Source organism: Chenopodium quinoa, unplaced genomic scaffold, assembly GCF_001683475.1.
Source record: "Chenopodium quinoa cultivar QQ74 unplaced genomic scaffold, ASM168347v1, whole genome shotgun sequence".
NCBI lineage: Eukaryota > Viridiplantae > Streptophyta > Magnoliopsida > Caryophyllales > Amaranthaceae > Chenopodium > Chenopodium quinoa.
Window position 1 is genome coordinate 2,140,720 of NW_018745080.1, and position 21,367 is coordinate 2,162,086.

The 21,367-nt window shown below is 40.1% G+C and overlaps 1 protein-coding gene across 1 annotated transcript; it reads left to right on the top strand.

The window, feature by feature from the left end:
- The first annotated feature begins 734 nt into the window (after positions 1 to 734).
- Positions 735 to 21,062, top strand: LOC110709750 (MADS-box protein AGL24-like). The gene is made up of 9 exons (XM_021887980.1): positions 735 to 880; positions 1,427 to 1,628; positions 18,650 to 18,728; positions 19,101 to 19,162; positions 19,268 to 19,367; positions 19,810 to 19,851; positions 20,000 to 20,041; positions 20,134 to 20,291; positions 20,580 to 21,062. The coding sequence occupies exons 2-9, from the start codon at positions 1,447 to 1,449 to the stop codon at positions 20,593 to 20,595; spliced, it is 681 nt and encodes a 226-aa protein (XP_021743672.1). The 5' UTR covers positions 735 to 880; positions 1,427 to 1,446; the 3' UTR covers positions 20,596 to 21,062.
- Positions 21,063 to 21,367: the final 305 nt, after the last annotated feature.

Sequence of the window (21,367 nt, forward strand, 5' to 3'; positions counted from 1 at the left end):
CTTTTGCTAATGTACTTCGTGACATATATTGATGTCTAAGCTAGGTTTTAGATGAGTAACGTTACACCATACCGTACTATAATCTATAAGCCTATAAGTACTTATTTAAAAGAGTGAAAAATGGTCGCCAGAATTTAGCCATAATAATACAAGTATACAGCCCTTCTTTAAATCCTCATAAACTCATCATAGGACCTAAACACACAGTACAAGGACCACAATCAATATAGCTTTACTATTTTCATCCCTCAATCTCTTTTTAAGTATAAACCTACTTCGCATTTGGCTTTTACTCTCTTATTAGACAACAAATTCTCGTATGGCTACACAGTATAAGGACCACAATTAATTGATGCTTTCTTCGTTCATTTCAAAATAAATGCATCATTTTGATTGACATACTAGTTAAACGCCAACATTGGACTATTAATATCTCTAATTATCAACTAGTAAAAAAATGAAAAGTCAATACGTTGAAAATATTCAATAAGCAAATGAACCTAAAATTTAAAAACATAAGTATATGAATATTTGTTTTATCAATTGTTAGTAAGGATGAATTAAAATTTACAGTCAAAGTCATTGAGCAGTGCAAAAAGTCAAATGATACATGTGATTATTGTTTAAATAACGAAGGGATTAATCAATAATTATCCAGTTCAATTCCGCTCAGCTCTATTAAGTCTAAAAGAATATGGCGTAGATCCACACAAGACCGATTCCCTTCCTAATTGGCTGCCTTTTCTTGTCTAGTACTCGTAATCCCTAATTGTTTTTTATTTTTTTATTATTATGTTTTTTTTAATATGAAGATATTGACAAGTTTCTCCACGAAACTGTATACCTGCCCAGAATAGTTAGCATTGCTTCATTGACTCAGGTATGAAAAGTCTGCCCTCTCTCTTTCTTTCTCTCTCCTCTGCAAAAAAAATATATTCATGGAAGAAAAAAGAAACCAAATCTCAAGAAAAATACTTACTGTTTATAGATATATTTATTTATTTTATGATCTCTTTCTTGTTGATAAACATGTTCATCTACTATTATTGGTTATTCCATTTTTTCTTTCTGGGTTTTTCTGATCTAGGGTTTCCTTTTTTTCTTTACTAATTTTAGTAATATTACTTTATATAGTTTTTGTACTAACCCTTCTTATCTTTTCTCTCTTTTACCTCACTCTTTTTATTCTTCTATAACCTTAAGTTTAATTTAATTTAATTTAATTTATTGCATTGGTATTTGTAGATCTAGAATATTGCATAATTCCACTCCATAGATTAAAATATAACATAATGTTTAATATTTTGTTACATATATATTTATACAAAGAATATAAGTAGAAGCATCATTTGTATCATCAACTACATTATTATTTGGGTTAGTTTCATTTACTGGTAATTGAGCTTGAGAGGGGTAAAAATGGCAGGAAGATCATCATCGTCGTCGATGGCGAGGGAGAAGATAAAGATAAAGAAGATAGACAATATAACAGCAAGACAAGTTACCTTCTCTAAGAGAAGAAGAGGGATCTTTAAGAAAGCTGAGGAACTTTCAGTTCTTTGCGATGCCGATATTGCCCTCATCATCTTCTCTGCTACTGGCAAATTATTTGATTTCTCCAACTCCAGGTAAATCTAGATTATTAGTACTTTGTATCAAACTGTGTTATTTCTTGCAATCGAGTTTTGAAAAGGTTTATGTTGTTATGCATATACTACCTCTGTTTCTTAACGTTCTTCTAATTCTGTTCTGATTTTTTTGTTCAAATAAAAAAAACTTTTAAAAACGGAGGGATTACTTAATTACAATCTTTCATAATTAGTATGAAAAAGCTTTTCGAAAAGAAAGAATGAGGTGATAGTTTTGTTTTTAAAATAAATTAGGTAATGTGTGAAGTTTAATTTATTTTCTGATCTGTAAAATAATTAATGTTATTTTTTTTCTTTTTTTTTGAAAGGAAATAATTAAAGTTATTTGCAAGTGAAAAGATTATACTTGATTTTCTGAGATAATTATTCTTTTGATGGTCCTATTTTTTTTTTTTTTTTTTTTTTTTTTGTTAAATGATTCTTGCTGATAAAATATGAGCATGTTAATGGAAAGATAATTTATGGGGATGAAGGAAATGAGTAGAGAGATGATAGTGAGATTACTGTAGTCAAGTACAAAACTCACAGCTCCCTAGAATTATGTATGATGTATCAAACGCTCCCCCAAAATAATTATGACTAACAGCAACATAAAATAATTATTCACTAACAGTGGATCGTAAGTGTTATACACTCAATCAATCTACTCCGTAATACTTATGAGTAGTCATGTGACAACTAAATCAGGATGATTTAAATTCATAATGTGATTTATTCATCAATTCATATTCTTAAGATTGCAATATAATACTCGTTGCTAGTAAATTAGCTCATATCAATGATCATTTTTTTTTTTGGGCAATAATTGATTGGAAGAACTCCAATGGTTTACTTAGTAGGCGGTAATGGTAATGAATTTTTAGGTAACAAAGTTGATGAATATAATGATCGTTAAGGTATTTAGTAAAGATGACCATGATAGAGAAAAATATGTAGTAAAAAGTGGGGAATTGAATTGAAATCATCATAAAAATTTACAGAAGGGAAAATACTCATCCTTCCTTCACTCTAAAAGAAAATTAAATTATTGGAAAAAATGTCAATGTAAATACATTTACAATATCTTCATATAAGGAATACAAGATATATACTACTTCCGTTTCTAAAAGTTCGACTCACTAACTATTCATTTAGTCAAAATAAAATAACTTTGACCACATTTTATAAGCTATACAATATAAATAAATTAGCATGTGAGATCATATTAGATTCCCCTTATTATAAATAATCCAAATATCGACTTTTTACAAATTTCACTTATACATAACTGGAGTTATTCATGGTCAAAAATGTTTATTGGAGACCGCATAATTGCAAAGTGAGTCGAATTTTTAGGAACGGAGGGAATATATATTAATCTAAAGTCATACTATGAATTTTAGTGAAGTGATGTCAAAAAAAAAAAAAAAAAAAGGAATTTTAGTGAAGCATAAGTATGTGACTATATGAAAGTATAACAAATTTGGAATCATAAGCATGATTAATAAAAATAAACATTGTAAAAGTGTCATATTATTCATGAATAACACTTCATCTTATACGTTATCTGTAAATTCTATGCGATTCGCGGAGCATTTTGGTCCTTACTTAATTGAGTAACAACATTATTGGCTTGTGTGAATAAGAGCATATATCAATATACTACGTACTTCGTATGTTTAAATGTGGCCATATGCGCGTCCCAATCTTCTAAGTAATCTTTGTCTCAAGGTAATTTTTCAATTTATTCTAGTTATACTATTATATACTTAAAAATGTATACTCCTATTGTGTCTATATAATTGTTTTGCTAATAAGCTTGTGTCTGTTGGCAACTTTTGTAGAATGTAGTTGTTTCGGGTGAAAACAATGGGACTTTGCCGAAGGTCCGCTGAAACGGAGAAGGCTAGATTCGGTCCAAGTTATGTTGGGCCGAAAGTTTCCTGCACAGTAAACACACGTAAACTAGCCTCGGGGGTGTTGCCGAGGAAGGCCCCTCCGATGCTAAAGTCAGTACAATGTGTAAGAAGAGGACACTATGCAAGAGAGTTTGTTGCTTGAGGCTTTAATGGAATATATCAGAATATATGAATGAACATATGAATCAACATATGAATGAGCATATGAATGAGCATATGAATGAGCATATGAATATTGATGGCTTTTATACCTCATCATACATGGAGAGGTTGGGCCTTAGCCCAATTGGCTTGCTTTGTGGGCTGACCTTTGACTTTAGCACAATTGGAGAGTTGAACCTTGACCTTGGGCTTTTAATTGGATCATTTAATATCTAGGCCCAATTGGACTAAATTGGACCCAAACAACTTGCCCCCCAGACCCGATTTGGAAGGATGACGGGTCGGGTTTGATTTAATTCAGAAAAGGAGGGAAGTAAATGATTTAATTAATCCAAAAATTTGAATTTAAACCGTAATTAATGAGATAACAACGGTTAAGGCGGATGATTGTGGAAGTTGGACGGATAATGGGCAGTTTAATCACAAGATCATGTGTTTAACGGTTACTTAGTGGAGTATTTAAGAGAAATTAAAACGCAGACTCCTCGTATCCCATTCCTGGAGATATAAACAGAGGCGCGTCATCTCTCCTCACTTATTCACCAACACAAACCCAGAATTCTCGAGAGAGAAACCAAGAACCCGCATCAAAACTTCGCAAATTCCCCGAGCATTAAGCTTAGAAACTGAGACTTGCCACTACGAACTCGTAAATCGGCAACTTTCGCTTCAGATTAAGGTAAATTCCTTTGATTTCAGTTTATTTTTCTTCGAATTCGAACTCCTTCCCCTTTTCTTTCGACTTTTTTCTTCGAAATAATCAATGGCAAGAAGAGTTAGAGGTAGAGCCCGTGCTCCAAGAAGAGCAAGGCCGATTCCCGATCCTAGGAACAGGATTGGGACCTGGAATGGACAAAGGCCAGAGTCTGACCCTGCTGAAGGGATTAGGGCGACTCCAGTTTCCTCGGCTCCTCCTCAGAGAACGGAGGAGCCGAGCGCTTCTGGACGGGATGATGAAGTTCCCGCTGTCCTTTGGGATATCCTCCCCGGGTTTTCAGAATGGGAGAATGCCGAAGTTGCTTCGGCCATGATAAAGAACCGCCCCTACCCATGGTGGGTGGAGAATGCCGATCAATATCGATTTGCCGAGCAAATTGAGTTGCATTACGACATTTTTGAAGCTGATGGGTATTGGTGCCGAATGCCCTCGACATCCGATAGAATCCATCGTCCACCCCCGGGGTATGTGGGGGTGTACACAAGACAGCTTCAGTACGGGCTGAGGTTCCCTTTGGACGTATTCGTCCGAGACTTGCTGATCCATTACAACATCTCTCTATGTCAGTTAACTCCCACCAGCATCCGAAGGGTGATGACATACTTATGGGTCTGCAAGTTCTTCAAGTATGTGCCGAACCTGCACTGCTTCAAAAAGCTCCATCGGCTAGTGCCAAATATTCAAAGTGGGCACGGAAGCCATGGTTCTGGGTGATACCGGATTGAGTCCCGGCCCCAATACCTAACCATGTGGCCAAACGACTCTTCAGACAAGGACTGGAGAGGTCAATGGATTTGGGTTAGGGCACCCACAGATCCGGGCCACCCTTGCGTCTTCAGCGCTCCCCGGTACCTCGCTGAGCCTGATCCCGAAATGGGAAGTCTAGGTCCCCCCGCAGATAACGGGGCGGATCCGAACCTTGATCAGCAACATATCTTCGGCAAGCTGCCGAACCGGGGGGGGGGGGGCAGTGGCCGAATGCAGCATATCCCGGAGACTTGGCTCCCCGATACGCATTACGTTTTCCAAGAGAACATGCTAGCAGCTGTTGGCCTCAGCCGAAAGTTTAAGGATGGTAAGCTTCTTCGGCTGGGGCCAAGGCTTTTTAACTCTCTTTTTCTTCTCTCGCTTCGCTTTTTTATGCTGTGCCAACCTATCTGAACTAACCTTTCCCCTTTCCTTTTTCAAGAGCGGGACGAGACCAACGTTGACATTAACTACGCTCGTCTTGGTGTCAACCGAGAACGAGTTGTAACTGAACGGGCCCCGTCTATCACTGAGCCGAGGCATAGGGAAGTTCATCTAGACTCTTCCCACTTCCAAATTGAGGCTGTTGCTCTGTATCAGAGGCAGAAGCCTTGGTGGAAGAAGAGAGACCCCTGGTTTCAGCTGCTGGACGAAGAAGCTGAAGCTGTCCGTACAGCCGAAGAGGTTGCACGGGTTCTCGAAGCTTGCGAAGGAGGAGAAGGGTCCTCTAGAGCTGCTGAAGCAGAAGCTGCAGCTAGAGCAGCTGAAGAAGACGAGACTTTGCTGAAGACCTCGGTGAGCTTTCAGACTTAACTTTGTCTTTCTTTTTTCTCTTTTTTTTTTTTTTTTTTTTTTTTTACTCACATTCTTCCTCCCCCCTGTCTGTTACAGTCTGAAGAGAGTAACAGACATAGAGAAGGGAAAGCTCATGTTCGTCCCGAAGACCAAATACAAGGAGAGTCTTCAGACTCATATATGGACGATCAGCCCCTTCAGAAAAGGCGCCGAAGGATGGCCATCATCGGCCCTCATGACTTTCAGCGGAGGCCGATGACCATCGGCGTTGCAATAAGGGAACCCGAGGAAGGCAATGGATCGCCGAGGGTTCCCCGGCCACCACCCCAATCACCTCAAAAGACCCCTCCGCCACCTCCTGACATGGAGGTGGATCAGAGAACTCCCGAATCTAAGGGAGCGGTGCAAGAAGAAATTAAGGAGAGTGCTGCTGAGCACGAAAACAAGGATGCCGTGATGTCCAGTGCTGAGGGCTTCACGGCAGACATCGCAAGAGAGGTTGAGGATTTCGTCCTCACCCCTGAAGAAGAGGAGGTCATAGTAATTGACTCCTCTGAGAAGGATGATGCTGAGCCATCCAAAGCTAATCAAGCTCCATCGTCATCCTTCCCTTCCTTCCAGACTCTGCAATCTGGAGAAATGGGTTTCTCGGCCCCCCGAATTCCAATCCCAGACCACATCTGGGACCTCATATGGGGTCAGAACCGAGAAGGAGCTGCAGCCTACTTCGGCGATTTTGCTGGCATGTCCGAAGTAGATAGGGCAAGGATCTGGTCGCTGAAGGCCACTGCTGGGATAGGCGAATCCAGCAGATCAGTTCCTGACCCAGCCAGGTCTAACCAACTGCTGATGATGCAGGTAATTTTCATTGTCTTCATTTCCTCTGAAATTCAGCTCTATTTTTATTATTAAAAATATATATTTTTTGTATTTTTTTTTTGTCTTCCTGTTTTCAGTTCGTGCACAATCAGACTCTCACTGTAGAGCTGATAGATACCCTACAAGATAGGGTAGACGCTGCTGTGCACGACAAGAAGGTAGCTGAAGAGGAATTAAAGCTTGATAAGCTGAAGCAAGCAGCAGCTGAAGAGAAGCAGCAGAAGGGTGAGGAGTACGAGAAAAGAGCTGCTGAAACCCTCAAAACCTTCTGCGACGCTATGGAGAAGGAAGTTTTTCCTCCACTGATGGAAGGGGAAAAATTCCTCCAGGAGCATATGGGAGTGGACGTCTCCAAATTCAAGGCTGCTGTTGAGAGCCGTATTCAGGAAGGAGCTGCTGCACAAGCTGAAGTGCAGCAACGTCTAGAAGCCAGCCGAATGGCTGCTGAAGAGCTGCTCCAGGCCAGGGATGTCCAACTCTCAGAGGCTGCTGCTGCTGCTGAAGCTTAGAGAGCTAAACTCCATGAGGCTGAGGATCAACTGATGGCCAAAAAAGTTGAAGTGGCCCAGGCTCAGACAAAGGCTTCCCAAGTTCAGCAGGAGCTGAATGAGCTGAAAAGTTCCTCCTCCAAGCTCGCCGATGAGCTGAAGAAATCCAAGGAAGACTTGGAGGAGACCCAGAAGAAGCTGGCTGATGCTGAGGCTCTACTCAAAGTCCGTGTCTATACCCAAGAGGAATATGAGATGGGTTTCAGAAACGGGTTCAGAGTATGCCGAAGAGTCTGCCTTCATGCTGAACCGAAGCTGGACTGGTCTAAATGTGCTGAATGGGTCCAGAATCCCGAAGACCCTCATATGAAGTATGCAACTCCAGTCGAAGCTGAAATTCTTAAGGCTGAGGAAGCCGAAGAGGAAGCTGAGAGAATGGAGTTGGAGGCTGAACAGAGGGAAAGACAGGCTCGGCAGAGTGCAAAGCCTGCTTCTTCTGCTGCTGGGGCTGAGGCCACCATGGGGCTCAACAACGCTGATCAGTCTGATCCTCGGGCTGAAGCATAGGAACTCGGGTAGTTGTCTTCAGAATCTTGCGGTTCATCATGCGCTTAACTTTAGACTTGTCGCTTTCTGAATTTTTTGCCTTGTTTTTTGCTTCAGCTTGCCTTGTCGTACAACAGTTTATTTTTTTGCTTATGTACGTATTTCGGCAGCTGTTATTTTCCGCTTGTGGGCGGCTGCCGATACAGTTTAATTGAACTTGTAGCTCAATTTTTAAGCATGAATTATTAATCTGATGCTCTTTTCTTCAGTTGCTTTGTTTTTTAATGCTTTACTGTTTCTGTTTCTTCAATTCTGCCGAACATACTTCAATTCTGCCGAACATACTTGCACTGAGAGTGCTTCTTGCCCCCCCCCCCCAGAAATTGAAGTATGACTTCAGCTGAATAAGCAATTTCTTCACTTCTTCAAAATGGGTATCCGAAACACAGGGCCAACTGAAGGCAATGCTTCTGGGATACAAGTCTTACTGAAGATTGACTTCATCTGAAAGTTGGATATCCGAAACACAGGGCCAACTGAAGGCAATGCTTCGGATATTAGCTTTCTGGGATACAAGGCTCAGTTAAGGCAATATCCCAGAATTGTCCATGGACTCATGTCTTTGGAGAACAAGTCTTACTGAAGTTTGACTTCAGCTGAAAGACCAGTGTTCTTTAAGAAGACGCATATCCGAAACACAGGGCCAACTGAAGGCAATGTTTCGAATAATGGCTTTCTGGGATACAAGGCTCAGTTAAGGCAATATCCCAAAATTGTCCATGGACTAATGTCTTTGGAGAACAAGTCTTACTGAAGTTTGACTTCAGCTGAAAGACCAGTGTTCTTTAAAAAGACGAGTTTTGTCAGCCATCTGAAACCCAGTTACCCGAAGGCGAAGGTTTCAGACGAGGCTGATTTAAAAATTTTCAACTGTTGCTGTTATCCTTGATTTTCTGTCTATCTTTGAAAAATGGATACCCGAAACACAGGGCCAACTTAAGGCAATGTTTCGGATAATGGCTCTCTGGGATACAAGGCTCAGTTAAGGCAATATCCCAGAATTGTCCATGGACTCATGTCTTTGGAGAACAAGTCTTACTGAAGTTTGACTTCAGCTGAAAGACCAGTGTTCTTTAAAAAGACGAGTTTTGTCAGCAATCTGAAACCCAGTTATCCGAAGGCGAAGGTTTCAGACGAGGCTGAATAAAAAACCCTTAAAGAGTAGATAGAACAAAGAAAATTTTGAAAGAATAAAAAGTTGTAAACATTTATATAAATGGCGGCTCCAAGGCCTTTCAAAATGTACTTACAAAGATTGTTCTGCCCCGAAGGGTTTACACATGGTATTTTTTCAGTACATCAGCGTTCCAGTGATTTTTCAACTCAGTTCCATCCAACTGCCGAAGTCGGTATGTCCCTGGCTGAAGCTCATCATAAATTTCATAAGGTCCTTCCCATGCAGCTGAGAGTTTCCCAAAGATTCGGCCTTTCTGAACTGCAGCAGCGTTCCGAAGGACAAGGTCTCCAATTTTGAGAGGCCTTGCATGGACCCTTCGGTTATAAAACTTGCTGATTCTCTGCCTATAGGCGGCCATTCTGTCTCGGGCTGAGTCTCTTACTTCGTCGAGGAAATCGAGAGATTCCCTCATCAGTCGCTCATTCTCAGCCGAGAAGTGGTGCACTCGAAGGCTCTCAGAGCCAATTTCCACTGGAAGGACTACTTCGGCACCATACACCAGTTCAAAAGGTGAGTGGCCCGTTGCCTCTTTTTCAGTTGTCCGAAGGGATCAAAGGGTTCCAGGGAGCTCCTCCAGCCACTTGGACTTTTGATCTTCCACCCTTTTCTTGAGGGCATTTAGGATCTGTTTATTTGCAGCTTCGGCTTGTCTGTTACTTTGCGGGTGGCATACCGCTGAATATGCCAGTTTGATGCCGAACTGATCTGTATACCGCTTCAGCGGCAAGTTATCGAATTGCCTCCCATGATCGAAGACAAATACTCTCGGGATGCCAAATCGAGTGATGATATTCTGCCAGATAAATTTTCTGACAGTTTGCTCTGTAATGTTCGAGGCTGCTTCGGCCTCGATCCATTTACTGAAGTAGTCGACACCAACTATCAGCCATTTTTTCTGGTACACAGCCTCTGGAAATGGTCCCAGTATATCCAGTCCCCATTGGGCAAACGGGAGTGGATTAAGGATCGGCTGAAGATCCCTTGCTGGCTGATGGATAACTGGAGCGTATTTTTGACATTTTTCGCATTTCCGAACCAGCTCCTTAGCATCTGCGATCATGGTGGGCCAGTAATATCCAGCCCTCAATGCCTTGTGGGCTAAGGTTCTTCCCCCAATGTGGTTCCCACAGATGCCGAGGTAAATCTCCCGTAGGATATAATCTGCATCTGTTGGTCCCACGCATTTCAGCAATGGGGCTGAGAAGGACTTTTTCATAAGTTCCCCCCTGAAGACAATGAACCTAGAGCTGGTTCTCTTCATCTTGGAGGCCAAAGCTTTATCTTCAGGAGTTTCTCCCCGAAGCTTGAAAGCTAGGATAGGGTCCATCCAACTAGGCTCTGGGTCAGCGCAGCACACTTCAGGTGCTTCGTCGACACTTCTCTCTCGACGCACTTCTACATATACAAATCTGTTCAGCTCGGTAAAAGATGAACTAGCAAGTTTGGAGAGTGCATCGGCTTGAGTATTCTGACCCCTTGGGATCAGCTGAACCTCAAAAGTTTTCAGCTCTGCAATGACTGATTTGATCTTGGCAAGATAAGCTATCATGGAGGGCTCTTTGGCCTCGTAGCTGCCACTGATCTGATATGCAACTAGCTGAGAGTCTGTTTTTAAGCAGACATGATCGGCTTCCAGGGAGATGCACAATTCTAGGCCGGTGATTGCTGCCTCATACTCGGCTTCATTGTTCGAGGCCTTAAAAGAAAACTTTAGTGCATACTCAAAGGATTTGCCTTCGGGAGAAGTTATCACTACTCCTGCCCCTGAACCGTTTTCGATGGAAGATCCATCCGTAAACACGTTCCAAACTTTCTTTTCACTGTCTAGCGCTTCTTGGTATGAGCATTCTGCCAGGAAATCCGCTAGAGCTTGAGCCTTAATGGCAGCCCTCGGACGGTAGCTGATGCTGAATTCGGTGAGCTTAAAAGCCCACTTGGCTAGCCTACCAGATTTTTCAACCTTGCTGAGAACTTTTTCCAACGGCTGATCAGTTAAGACCACTATCTGATGGCAATCAAAATAGGGCCTCAGCTTCCGAGCAGCTACTACTACTGCGAAAGCAACTTTTACTCTCTTCCTTCAGCAATACTGCGCTGATAGTGGCAGGGCTAACGGCCACATATAGGTATAAAATTTCTCCTTCAGCTGGGCTAGCCAGCGTTGGGAGTTCAGCTAGATGCTCCCGAAGCTGTTTAAAGGCGTCTTTTTGCTCTTCCTCCCAAACGAGCTCTTTTGTTTTCGGGAGTTTCAGGGCTTTGAAGAAAGGTAACCCCTTATCCGAAGCTCTGGAAATGAACCTCGAGAGGGCTGCCATTCTTCCGGTGAGCCGCTGAACATCCCGCTTCGTTTTCGGCTCAGGAAGGTCGAGCGCCGCTTTGACTTTAGAGGGATTGGCATCAATCCCCCTTTTGCTGACTATGAACCCAAGGAATTTCCCTGACTTCACGCCGAAAACACACTTCTTCGGATTTAGCTTCATTTGATGCTTTCTCAAGGTGGCGAAAGTTTCAGCCAGGTCCTTTACATGGTCCTCTGGTTTTTTGCTTTTGACGATCGAATCGTCAACATAGACTTCCATGTTTCGGCCCTTTTGATCGGCGAAAACTTGATCCACCAGCCTTTGATAGGTTGCCCCCGCATTTTTCAATCCGAAGGGCATCATTTTGTAATTGTACACCCCAGCGTTCGTGACGAATGCTGTATTTGCTCGATCGTCGGGGTGCAAAAAGATCTGATGATACCCCGAGAATGCGTCCATGAAACTAAGCAAGGCATGGCCACTTGTCGAATCGACTAGCTGATCGATCCTCGGCAAGGGATAGAAATCCTTTGGACAAGCCTTATTTAGGTCCGTGAAGTCAACGCAAATCCTCCAGGTACCATTGGGCTTCTGAACCATCACCACATTTGCCAGCCATTCTGGATATTGGCAAGGTTCGATGAATCCTGCCTCCAATAATTTTTTGACCTCGGCTGCGATGTCTCGGTTCTTATTGGCGGAGTAATTCCGCTTCTTTTGCTTAATTGGTCGACACGTCGGGTCAACATTAAGCTTATGGGAGATGAGGTCTGAACTTATCCCGGGCATATCAGCTGCCGAGAAAGCAAACACATCTCTATTGTCCCGAAGGAGCTGAATAAGTTCACAACGGGTGTTCGGATCAAGGTCCATCCCGATTGTTACACATTTCTCACCGTCTCCTTCGGCCAACTCAACTGTTTCAGTCTGTTGGTCCATGTCCATTGCCGATGGACTGGACTCTTCAGAATCTGGCCTGCTGCCAATGTCAGCAGGTGTCCCAGTCTTTTTGTTTTTCGGCTGGCTCTCTGAGTCTTGCGGCTCAGCTGAAGAGCTAGCCTTTTCCCTTTCGGGCCCTTTTTCTCTGGGCACAGATCCTTGGGCCGAAGCACTTAGGCCTTTTGGCTTTTTTGTGCTTGGCTCTCTTTCTTTTTCTTTCTCCTCCTCATCCTTGTCGTCATCTGGGCGACTACTGGATGGCTTGAGGTAGTTGCACCTTCGAGCGTCCTTTTGGTTGCCCTGTATCCTTTCGGGGAAGCCGGCGTCTGAGACGTAAATCATCAGCTGATGATAAGTTGAGACGACCCCTTGGATCTCGTGAATTATGGGTCTCCCCAAAATCACGTTGTACACTGAAGGAGCGTCGATGACCAAAAATTCAATCATGACGTTCCGGGCTGCCTTATCGCAACCGATGGTGACAGGAAGTGTCACCTTCCCATCTGGATAAGTTGAAGCCCCATTGAACCCGGATACCGGGTAGGGTACCAGCGTAAGGTGCTTGGGCTTCAGCTTAATTTGATTGTAGGCCTTTCGGAACAGAATGTTTGCTCCACTTCCACCGTCAACAAGGACCTTACTGACGTCGTGGTTGGCCACCGTGGCGATGATCACCAACGGATCCTCGTGAGGGAACGTAATCCCCCGGCAGTCAGCGGCTGTGAACGTCATGTTCGGCACCGGCGACTGGGGAGATTGAATGTCAGCGTTGTTCACCTGGTGAGTCAAAGCTCTAAGGTGGCGCTTGTGCTCCCTCCGAGAGTATATTCCTCCCGAGATAACATTGATCGGAGGGAATTTCCCCTCCGGCTTTTTACTGTTTTTCCGGGGGAAGTCGAGGTCCTGCCGAGGGTCCTTTGCTGACCTCACGGATTCTTTTTTCTCGCGGTGATCCGCGATGTATTTTTTCAAGTATCCCTTCCGGACCATGTCCTTTATCTGGTCCTTCAGTTGCATACACTCCTCAGTGTTGTGTCCCGAAGACTCGTGGAACTCGCACCACTGATTTTTATTTTTTCGCTGATACCACTCTGGGAGTGGTCTCGGCTTTCGGTAACTCTGCTCCTCCTTCGTCACGCTGTAAATTTTGGCGCGTGGAAGAGAGAGCGGAGTGTAGGACTCGTATCTGCCTGTGTATAAGGCAGATCTTTCCTTCTTTGGGTCGATGGCCAAAGATTGCTCCGGGGCCTTTGACTTTCCCTTTGCCTTATGGCCTTGGCCTTCAGACAAGGGTATTTGTCTCTGTTTCCCTCCCCCGAATTGAGGTTGGGTTTTCGCTTTGTTCCATTCTTCGGCTCGGATGAACTTATCCGAAGCATTAAGAGCTTCCTCCAAGGTCTGCGGGGTATGCATGACCATGAAGTCTAGGAACTTTCCGGGCTGAAGGCCATTCTGCATTGCAAAAACGGCTAGCCCCTGGTCCAGCTGGGAGACGCTTGATGACTCGTTACTGAAACGGGTCAGGTAGTCTCGGAGGATTTCGGTTTCCCCCTGTTGCAGACTCATGAGCTCTGCGGTAGTCTTCTCCCGGCGGTTTGCCGTGGAAAACTTGCTCCTGAACTTGGAGGACAGATCATCCCACCCTGTTATGGAGCCTTGCCTTACTCCCTTGGAGATCCACGCTTGCGCGACCCCCTTGAGAGTGGTTGGGAAATATTTGCACCAAGTCGCCTCGGATCTGGGGCAAAGATGCATATGAGTCTCATACGAGGCCACGTGATCCTTCGGATCCGTGGTCCCGTCATATGTGATGTGCGACGGTATTTTAACCGTGGGTACGCGCTCTTCCAGTATCCATTGCTCGAATGGTGAACTGGCGGGTAGCATAACGGCCTTGCCCTTGTTCCTGGCCGAAGGGACCGCGCTCCGCCCTCTTAGAGAGGTAGGAGTGGTTTTCGTCCCTGGCTGGGAAGTCTGGGCCTCGGCTGCAGGGAACGAGAGGCGACTGCGCACGCTCGGTTCCTTGCCGCCGAGTCGGTCAAGGACACTTCTGCGAACAGTCTCAGGTTCTCGGTGAGTAGATTCTGGCCGAGAAGCTGAGCTGCTGCTCTTATGCGCTTCTGGTCTTGAGGATGAGGATCCTTTTAAAAATTGAGGGTTCTTTTTCCTCTGTTTTTCATTTTTCCAGGAATCCTCCTCCCACTCTTCCAGTTCCCGGAAGGAAGGAAGCTTCCCACCATCATGGTCTAACTTCCTCCGCTGATGCCGGGTATGCGGAGGAGTTCGATCACGAGGTGGTGGCATATTTTGTGCCCTCATCGCCTCCATGAGTACTGCCAACGCTCTTGCCACCTCTTCCGAGCTGGGCCCCGTCAAAGGGGTCCTCGGCCGAGTGTGGGAATGAGGGCGCGCATCCGATGGTTGGCTTTAGGACACTGAATGTGTCCTATGATCGGACTCACCCCTGCTAGACCGAGAGTGACCCGGCCTATAATGAGAGTCATGAATTACGGGAGATAGGGAATCCTCCTTGTATGATCCTCCCCCCGAGCCGACACCCTTGGGAGAGTTCCGGTCCGGCGAGGGTGATGGTGTAGGGGTTTTAGGCTTTTCGCCCGCTCCTTGACGGAGGCTTTTGCTCTTGCGGTTCTTAGCCATTGCTGCTAAGATAATTGCAAGATGATCTTGGTTAGGAATTTGGCTTAAAGATTTTTGAAAGTCTTCCCCACAGACGGCGCCAAATTGTTTCGAGTGAAAACAATGGGACCTTGCCGAAGGTCCGCTGAAACGGAGAAGGCTAGATTCGGTCCAAGTTATGTTGGGCCGAAGGTTTCCTGCACAGTAAACACACGTAAACTAGCCTCGGGGGTGTTGCCGAGGAAGGCCCCTCCGATGCTAAAGTCAGTACAATGTGTAAGAAGAGGACACTATGCAAGAGAGTTTGTTGCTTGAGGCTTTAATGGAATATATCAGAATATATGAATGAACATATGAATCAACATATGAATGAGCATATGAATGAGCATATGAATATTGATGGCTTTTATACCTCATCATACATGGAGAGGTTGGGCCTTAGCCCAATTGGCTTGCTTTATGGGCTGACCTTTGACTTTAGCACAATTGGAGAGTTGAACCTTGACCTTGGGCTTTTAATTGGATCATTTAATATCTAGGCCCAATTGGACTAAATTGGACCCAAACAGTAGTATTGGTATTTTAACCGACTAGTAAAAATTTCTTTATTCATAGTAAGACAGATTGAGGTAGTATTACTCAATTTAATCATAGCATATTGCTAGCCAATCAATCAATAATAATAACATAATAACAAAATACTAAAACAGACATCAGGAATGACACGTGTCACTTCCTGGTGCTGTTTTTTCCCTCCAAAACTCCCCCCTCCCTTTTTAGGAAAAATATTTTATTTTTGGAATATTTTTCTAATACAACTATAATAATACATTATTCCTAATCTTATATATTATCTTTATAATAATTGTATTCCTTTTTATTTCGTGTTTTATTTACTTAAAATAGTTACATGAGATTTTGAGACCTTTTAATTAAGGGAGAATAAGCTATAATAATTTAGAAGGTTGAAATATGGTGGAAAGTATAAAATAACGGAGCCAAAAATATAATATTAACATTTAAATTACCATTATATAGTTGTACAATAGTGGAATTCAATGGAAACAAAAAATATTTTTATTCATGGTGTTTGGTTGGAAATCTTATAAAATAATAATAATTGCGTTAGTTTTCTGTTAAATATTTCTGTAATAATTTTACCAACTTATAACTTTTTTTCCCCTTAAAAAAACCTCTTAATTATTACTAAAACAAGTCATGCTTACATCGACCATTTTTGACATATGTCAAGCATAATTAAAAAAAAATTCCCGCCAATACAATATATGATGTCAGCTTTAAGTTTTTTTTTAAAAAAAAATATTCTACTTAGCTTATTTTCGGAAGCACATTGTATAATATAGTTTTTTTTAACTAAATTAATTCATTAATAAAAAGTCATACGACATCCATATTGTGTAGTTTTATTGGGAATAACATGCATCATTAATGTAATATAGTGTATGCTATTTTTAAATAACTTCAACACGACTAATCAAAAATAATAATTTTTTCTCAATTATAATTTAATTTTTTTTTGCCTTATTATTTCATCTTTCTTATATGCATTGTATTTGTTTGTTTCACATGAGTTGCCTCATTTTTATATTATATCACAAATTAATTATGGAAAAAAGATTATTACTACGTACCGTGCATTGTACGGACACTAATCTAGTATAAGATAAAAAGGAATTCTCCATACATCTGTAACAAATAAAAGCAATTAAACAAAATACTATATTTACGTGCTGAAAATTTTTATATACACGATTGTTATTTTTTTTTTCTCATTTGATGATTAAATGAGCAACGAGAAAAAAAAAAACTTGCACCAAAGGGTGTATATATCAACTTTTGAATTTTTGCCTCGTTTGACCAAAAGGCTATCACATTATTTGTCAAATAGGGCAATTAATAAAATGGGACTAAGTTGATACGTGAATTTATACTTCATGTATGTATTATTACAATAGAATAATAAATCTTATATCATCATAAAATTATTATGTAAAGCACTTTGCTATTAAGTTGTAGGTATAACTCTATTATAGTTTTGGCAAGAAAAAGCTTATCAATTTCAACATAACCTAAACCTCTCATGTTTTCATAAGGCAAGTGATTATTAATGGTACTGGTTATGAAGTTGAATCTCAGATCAATCTCATCCTAATAATTATTTGTTTTCATATATGGAAATTAAACAACTTTTGAATTGACCTTATATCACAACTTTAGTTGTTGGTAGCGTTAATGTGGAAAAATATGTAAACAAATACTTTTATGGGCATAAATGTCTGCAAACTAATCTTTAGAGTTTAAAAAAAAAGAAGATGTAATTAACATTAATGAAACACTATTCATAAGACTCATCTCAAACTTTTTAAAAGGTCCATTATTCATTACCAATTTAGAGGGTGGTGTTTTGTGGTATTGGATATTTATGAAGAAACTACGAGTTTGGGGATGATATCGCATACTTATAGACATTAGGATTGATGTTACTTTGCAATGGAGACGTATAATAAAAGTCAAGCAATTAGAACAACATTGAAGATCATAATTAACATTGCCATTTCGGCCCACGGTGCCCCATCCTGTTGCTTGCACATTAGGACTCTTATGAGGTGTAGCATATATTGGCATAATTGTAATTACACTCCTCAATACCCGTCGAATTATCCTATACTTGGATGTTAGATCTGTCCTTTCCCATTGTTAATGTATGTAACCTTTCTATTATTGTTTGTTTGTTAAATTAGATCTGTCCTTTCCCATTGTTATGATCAACGTATTGCCAATTGGCCCAATTGGTTACGTAGCTAGCTAGCAATGCTAACCAGATTAGTAGAAAGTGAAAGTCTTCGTTCTCTGATATGGGTATACGTCTATAGTCTATACGACGTTGTATATATATGAACTCATAATTACATCATTTTTTTATAGGAACGAAGTCACTTTTAATATGAGTATACGTATTTATAGTCATCTAGGTATGAACCCTACACTTGATTTAACACGAAACAAAAGGTGAAGACATAGAAAGGGATGGACCTACTACAAGATTTACAACTAATTGTTGCATGCTTGCTTGTCACTTGGACTTTTGTAGAGAATATAAAGATGATGATTGATGCAACTATATGGACGTTATACAAGATCAAAAGTTTACTGTTAACGTTAATTGATGGGGATACATATGTTTGCTTTGATTTTGTGAATGGTATCTTGCATTTCTCAACATTGTAAAGTTATTACTTTTAGTAGGATGTAAAAGTCATTTTATTTAATTAGAGTTTGATAGCTAGTTTTTTTGGACAAACATATTCTAACCTAAGAGTATAATTTAGCTTATATAATCACATTAATTCAATATACTATGGAGTAGTGGAGTACAAAATAAAGTAATTCAAAAACATTTTATTTTTTACGTATAAATTTCCTATCTTATATTGTGTGTAACTCACACTATTCAGCCATTATAACAATAAGGATTAGTAACGATATAAGGAATGATCCAATGAGTAATTGACCTAAGTGTTATATTAATTGACTAGTTTTGTCTAGTATAATCTTGCAATATGAGATTTGTTGCATAATTATTAAATTCAAGTTAATAATATCCATTAATAACCTCGATCGATCTTTATGAAGAGTGAAGGATATCTTGGCACGATACACTACATATGCGAATTATGAGAAGAAGGAAGAAGAACCATTCCTTGAATTGCAGGTATCTTATATGCAATATTAGTTTGAAAATTTTGACCTTTTTTGGTCATAAATATATTTGAAAAGTCGTTATCATGGTGAGAACTTAAATTTGTTTCAATGTGAATGTTCTTGTTATAAATTTTAATTTTATAATTTTTATTAATATAAGTTAAAGATATTAATGGATAAAGATGTATGTACACCGAAGACTGAGCGTAGATTGCCATATATATGGAAAATAAGTGCATGACATTCGCTTACTCGACTACATACACTGCCATTATTCTACCAAATATACCTCCATGCATCTATATACAATTTTGCATGCAGTTATATATATAAACAAAAACAATATGTTGACTAATTCATCTTATGGTTCTTTATATGGCAGCTAGAGAACAGCAATCTTGCTAAACTCAACAGTGAGGTTGCAGATAAAAACCAGGAACTAAGGTAGTACTACATACTAAGTTTAAGCAAGCTTAATTAATTGTAATTATACTCGTACATCTCTAATGTTTATCTAAGTAAGTGACGATTGCCTTTCGATTCGTGTAGAAAGTTGCGAGGAGAGGACCTTCAAGGTGTGGATTTGGAGGAATTACTACAGCTTGAAAGGATCCTTGAGGATAGTTTATCCCGGGTTCTTGAAACTAAGGTTTGGACTAATTTAACGAAAACTTTGTTAGTAGTTTGTGGGAATGATTATACCGCCGCTCCTTCCATTCAAAAATAATTGTTACTCCGTACATTATTCTAGTTGTTTTAAATTTAACAATATAACCTAATTCAACTGAACAAATGTATTGTACGTAGTTGGCAATTATTATTGGACCATTTGCAAGTATTCAATATGAGTACTACGTACTAAATGTATATATTATACTTCCTCCATTTCATAAAAATTGCAATATTTTGACCACAAAGCTCCCACATTTTTAATTAAAGTGTTACAGAGTAATTTGTTTAAAACAGAGGAAGTATTTTTTTTGTAAATATTGGGATAAATGGAGAGACTAAAGTTGTTGCTCAATTTAATGTTTCTATTTACATTTGTGTAATATCGGACTTTTTTTTTAATAATTCTAGCATATTTTCAGGGAAAACGTATAAAGCATGAGATTGAGACTCTCCAAAAACAGGTAAGAAATTTTATTTCCTAATTCTTCAACGATTAATCATCAAAGAGATGATATATTTCCGTAACAGTATAGATAGAGATGCATGCAATTTTAATGAGACAAATTTGCAGTTGTTAATGCAAGTTTATTAACTAAATGGCAAGTGCAGGGTGATGTATTAATGGAAGAAAATCAAAAGCTGAAACAAAAAGTAAGTCACCCTTTAATTTGACATTTTTATGACTTGTAAATTTGTAATAGTAGCTTAATTTTGTAGTTGGCATGGATCATTCTTGGTTGCAGATGAATGAATTATCACAAGGAAGAAAGCCTGTTCTTCTTCTGGATCAGTCTGATACTTCGACCATCCACGAAGAAGGTCAGTACTCGTCAGAGTCCATCACAAATGGCGGTCCTCCTCTCACCGAAGATGATAGCTCGGACACTTCTCTTAAACTAGGGTGAGTGATGTGCATGCATGGATGGTATTATTTGCTTATGTATGTTCATTCATGCATGGTACGTATTATTTGTCTGGAACTAATTGTCACGTTGTTTAAATTTCACATAAATGGCATATTTAAATAGATAGCAAAAATCTGGTTAAACAATTATTAACTCGGTATTATCTAATTAAATGTGAAAATATTGTTGGACATACATACTATATTGGAGATCGTTTTCAATCAACACGGCGGACTAATCATCTTTGTTAGAAAACTAAGCTTAATGGTGATTTTCTCTTGCAGGCTATGCCTATTTTGAAGAGCTGATCGAGAACGCTAAATGAAAGATCAAAGTTTGCACTAATATTATATTATTAGACCCAAATAAGCAGTGTTTAATTGGCTTGGTTTACTTTATAGCTAGTTTGTGCAATTTGCATGCCTATGCTGTCATGTTGATGTGTGGAGATAGATTAAGTGTACTTAATTGTATTGTGTAATTAAGGTAATATTTTATGACTATTAGAAATTCTGAAACCAATTGATTTCATCCATTTTGAACCTTAGTATGCTTACTAATGATCATGCACTATTATTCCAAAAAATTTGGGCCTTAATACGTTGGGTGTCTTATAGAAAATACTACCCTAAGTCAATGTATTAGGTTCTCTCCAAAAAAAAAAAAAAAAAAAAATGTATTAGGTCGGTTTTCTAGATTTATATGAGGTGCATACTTAGCTTGTAACTTTGTGATCCTTCAAAATCTGGATTTTTGTGTTATTGTGACCTATATGAGCATGTATAAGGATGTGTTCTCTTGGTCCAATTTTTCAGTTCAGTTCAATTTAATTTATTTATTTTCAATTGCAATCAGTTTAGTCCATATTAGATTCATTCGATCCAAAAAAGAATTGAAGTTTTCTAACAATACAATAGCTTATCGATGGACTAATGGACTATTTTCCTCAATGTATTGAATTATTACTTTAATGGAGCTTGTATTTCTGTATGGTGTAGCATGATATGCCTTAATGGCCTTACCCAAATTCTCACCCTAAAAGATTAAAAAAAAAAAAAAAAAAAAAGGTACA

Excerpts from the sequence above, each read along its gene's own strand:
- LOC110709750 (XM_021887980.1), top strand. The coding sequence starts at position 1,447 with ATGGCGAGGGAGAAGATAAAGATAAAGAAGATAGACAATATAACAGCA. Across the intron at positions 18,729-19,100 it reads AACCATTCCTTGAATTGCAG|CTAGAGAACAGCAATCTTGC; the intron begins GTATCTTATATG and ends TTTATATGGCAG. Across the intron at positions 19,163-19,267 it reads GATAAAAACCAGGAACTAAG|AAAGTTGCGAGGAGAGGACC; the intron begins GTAGTACTACAT and ends CGATTCGTGTAG.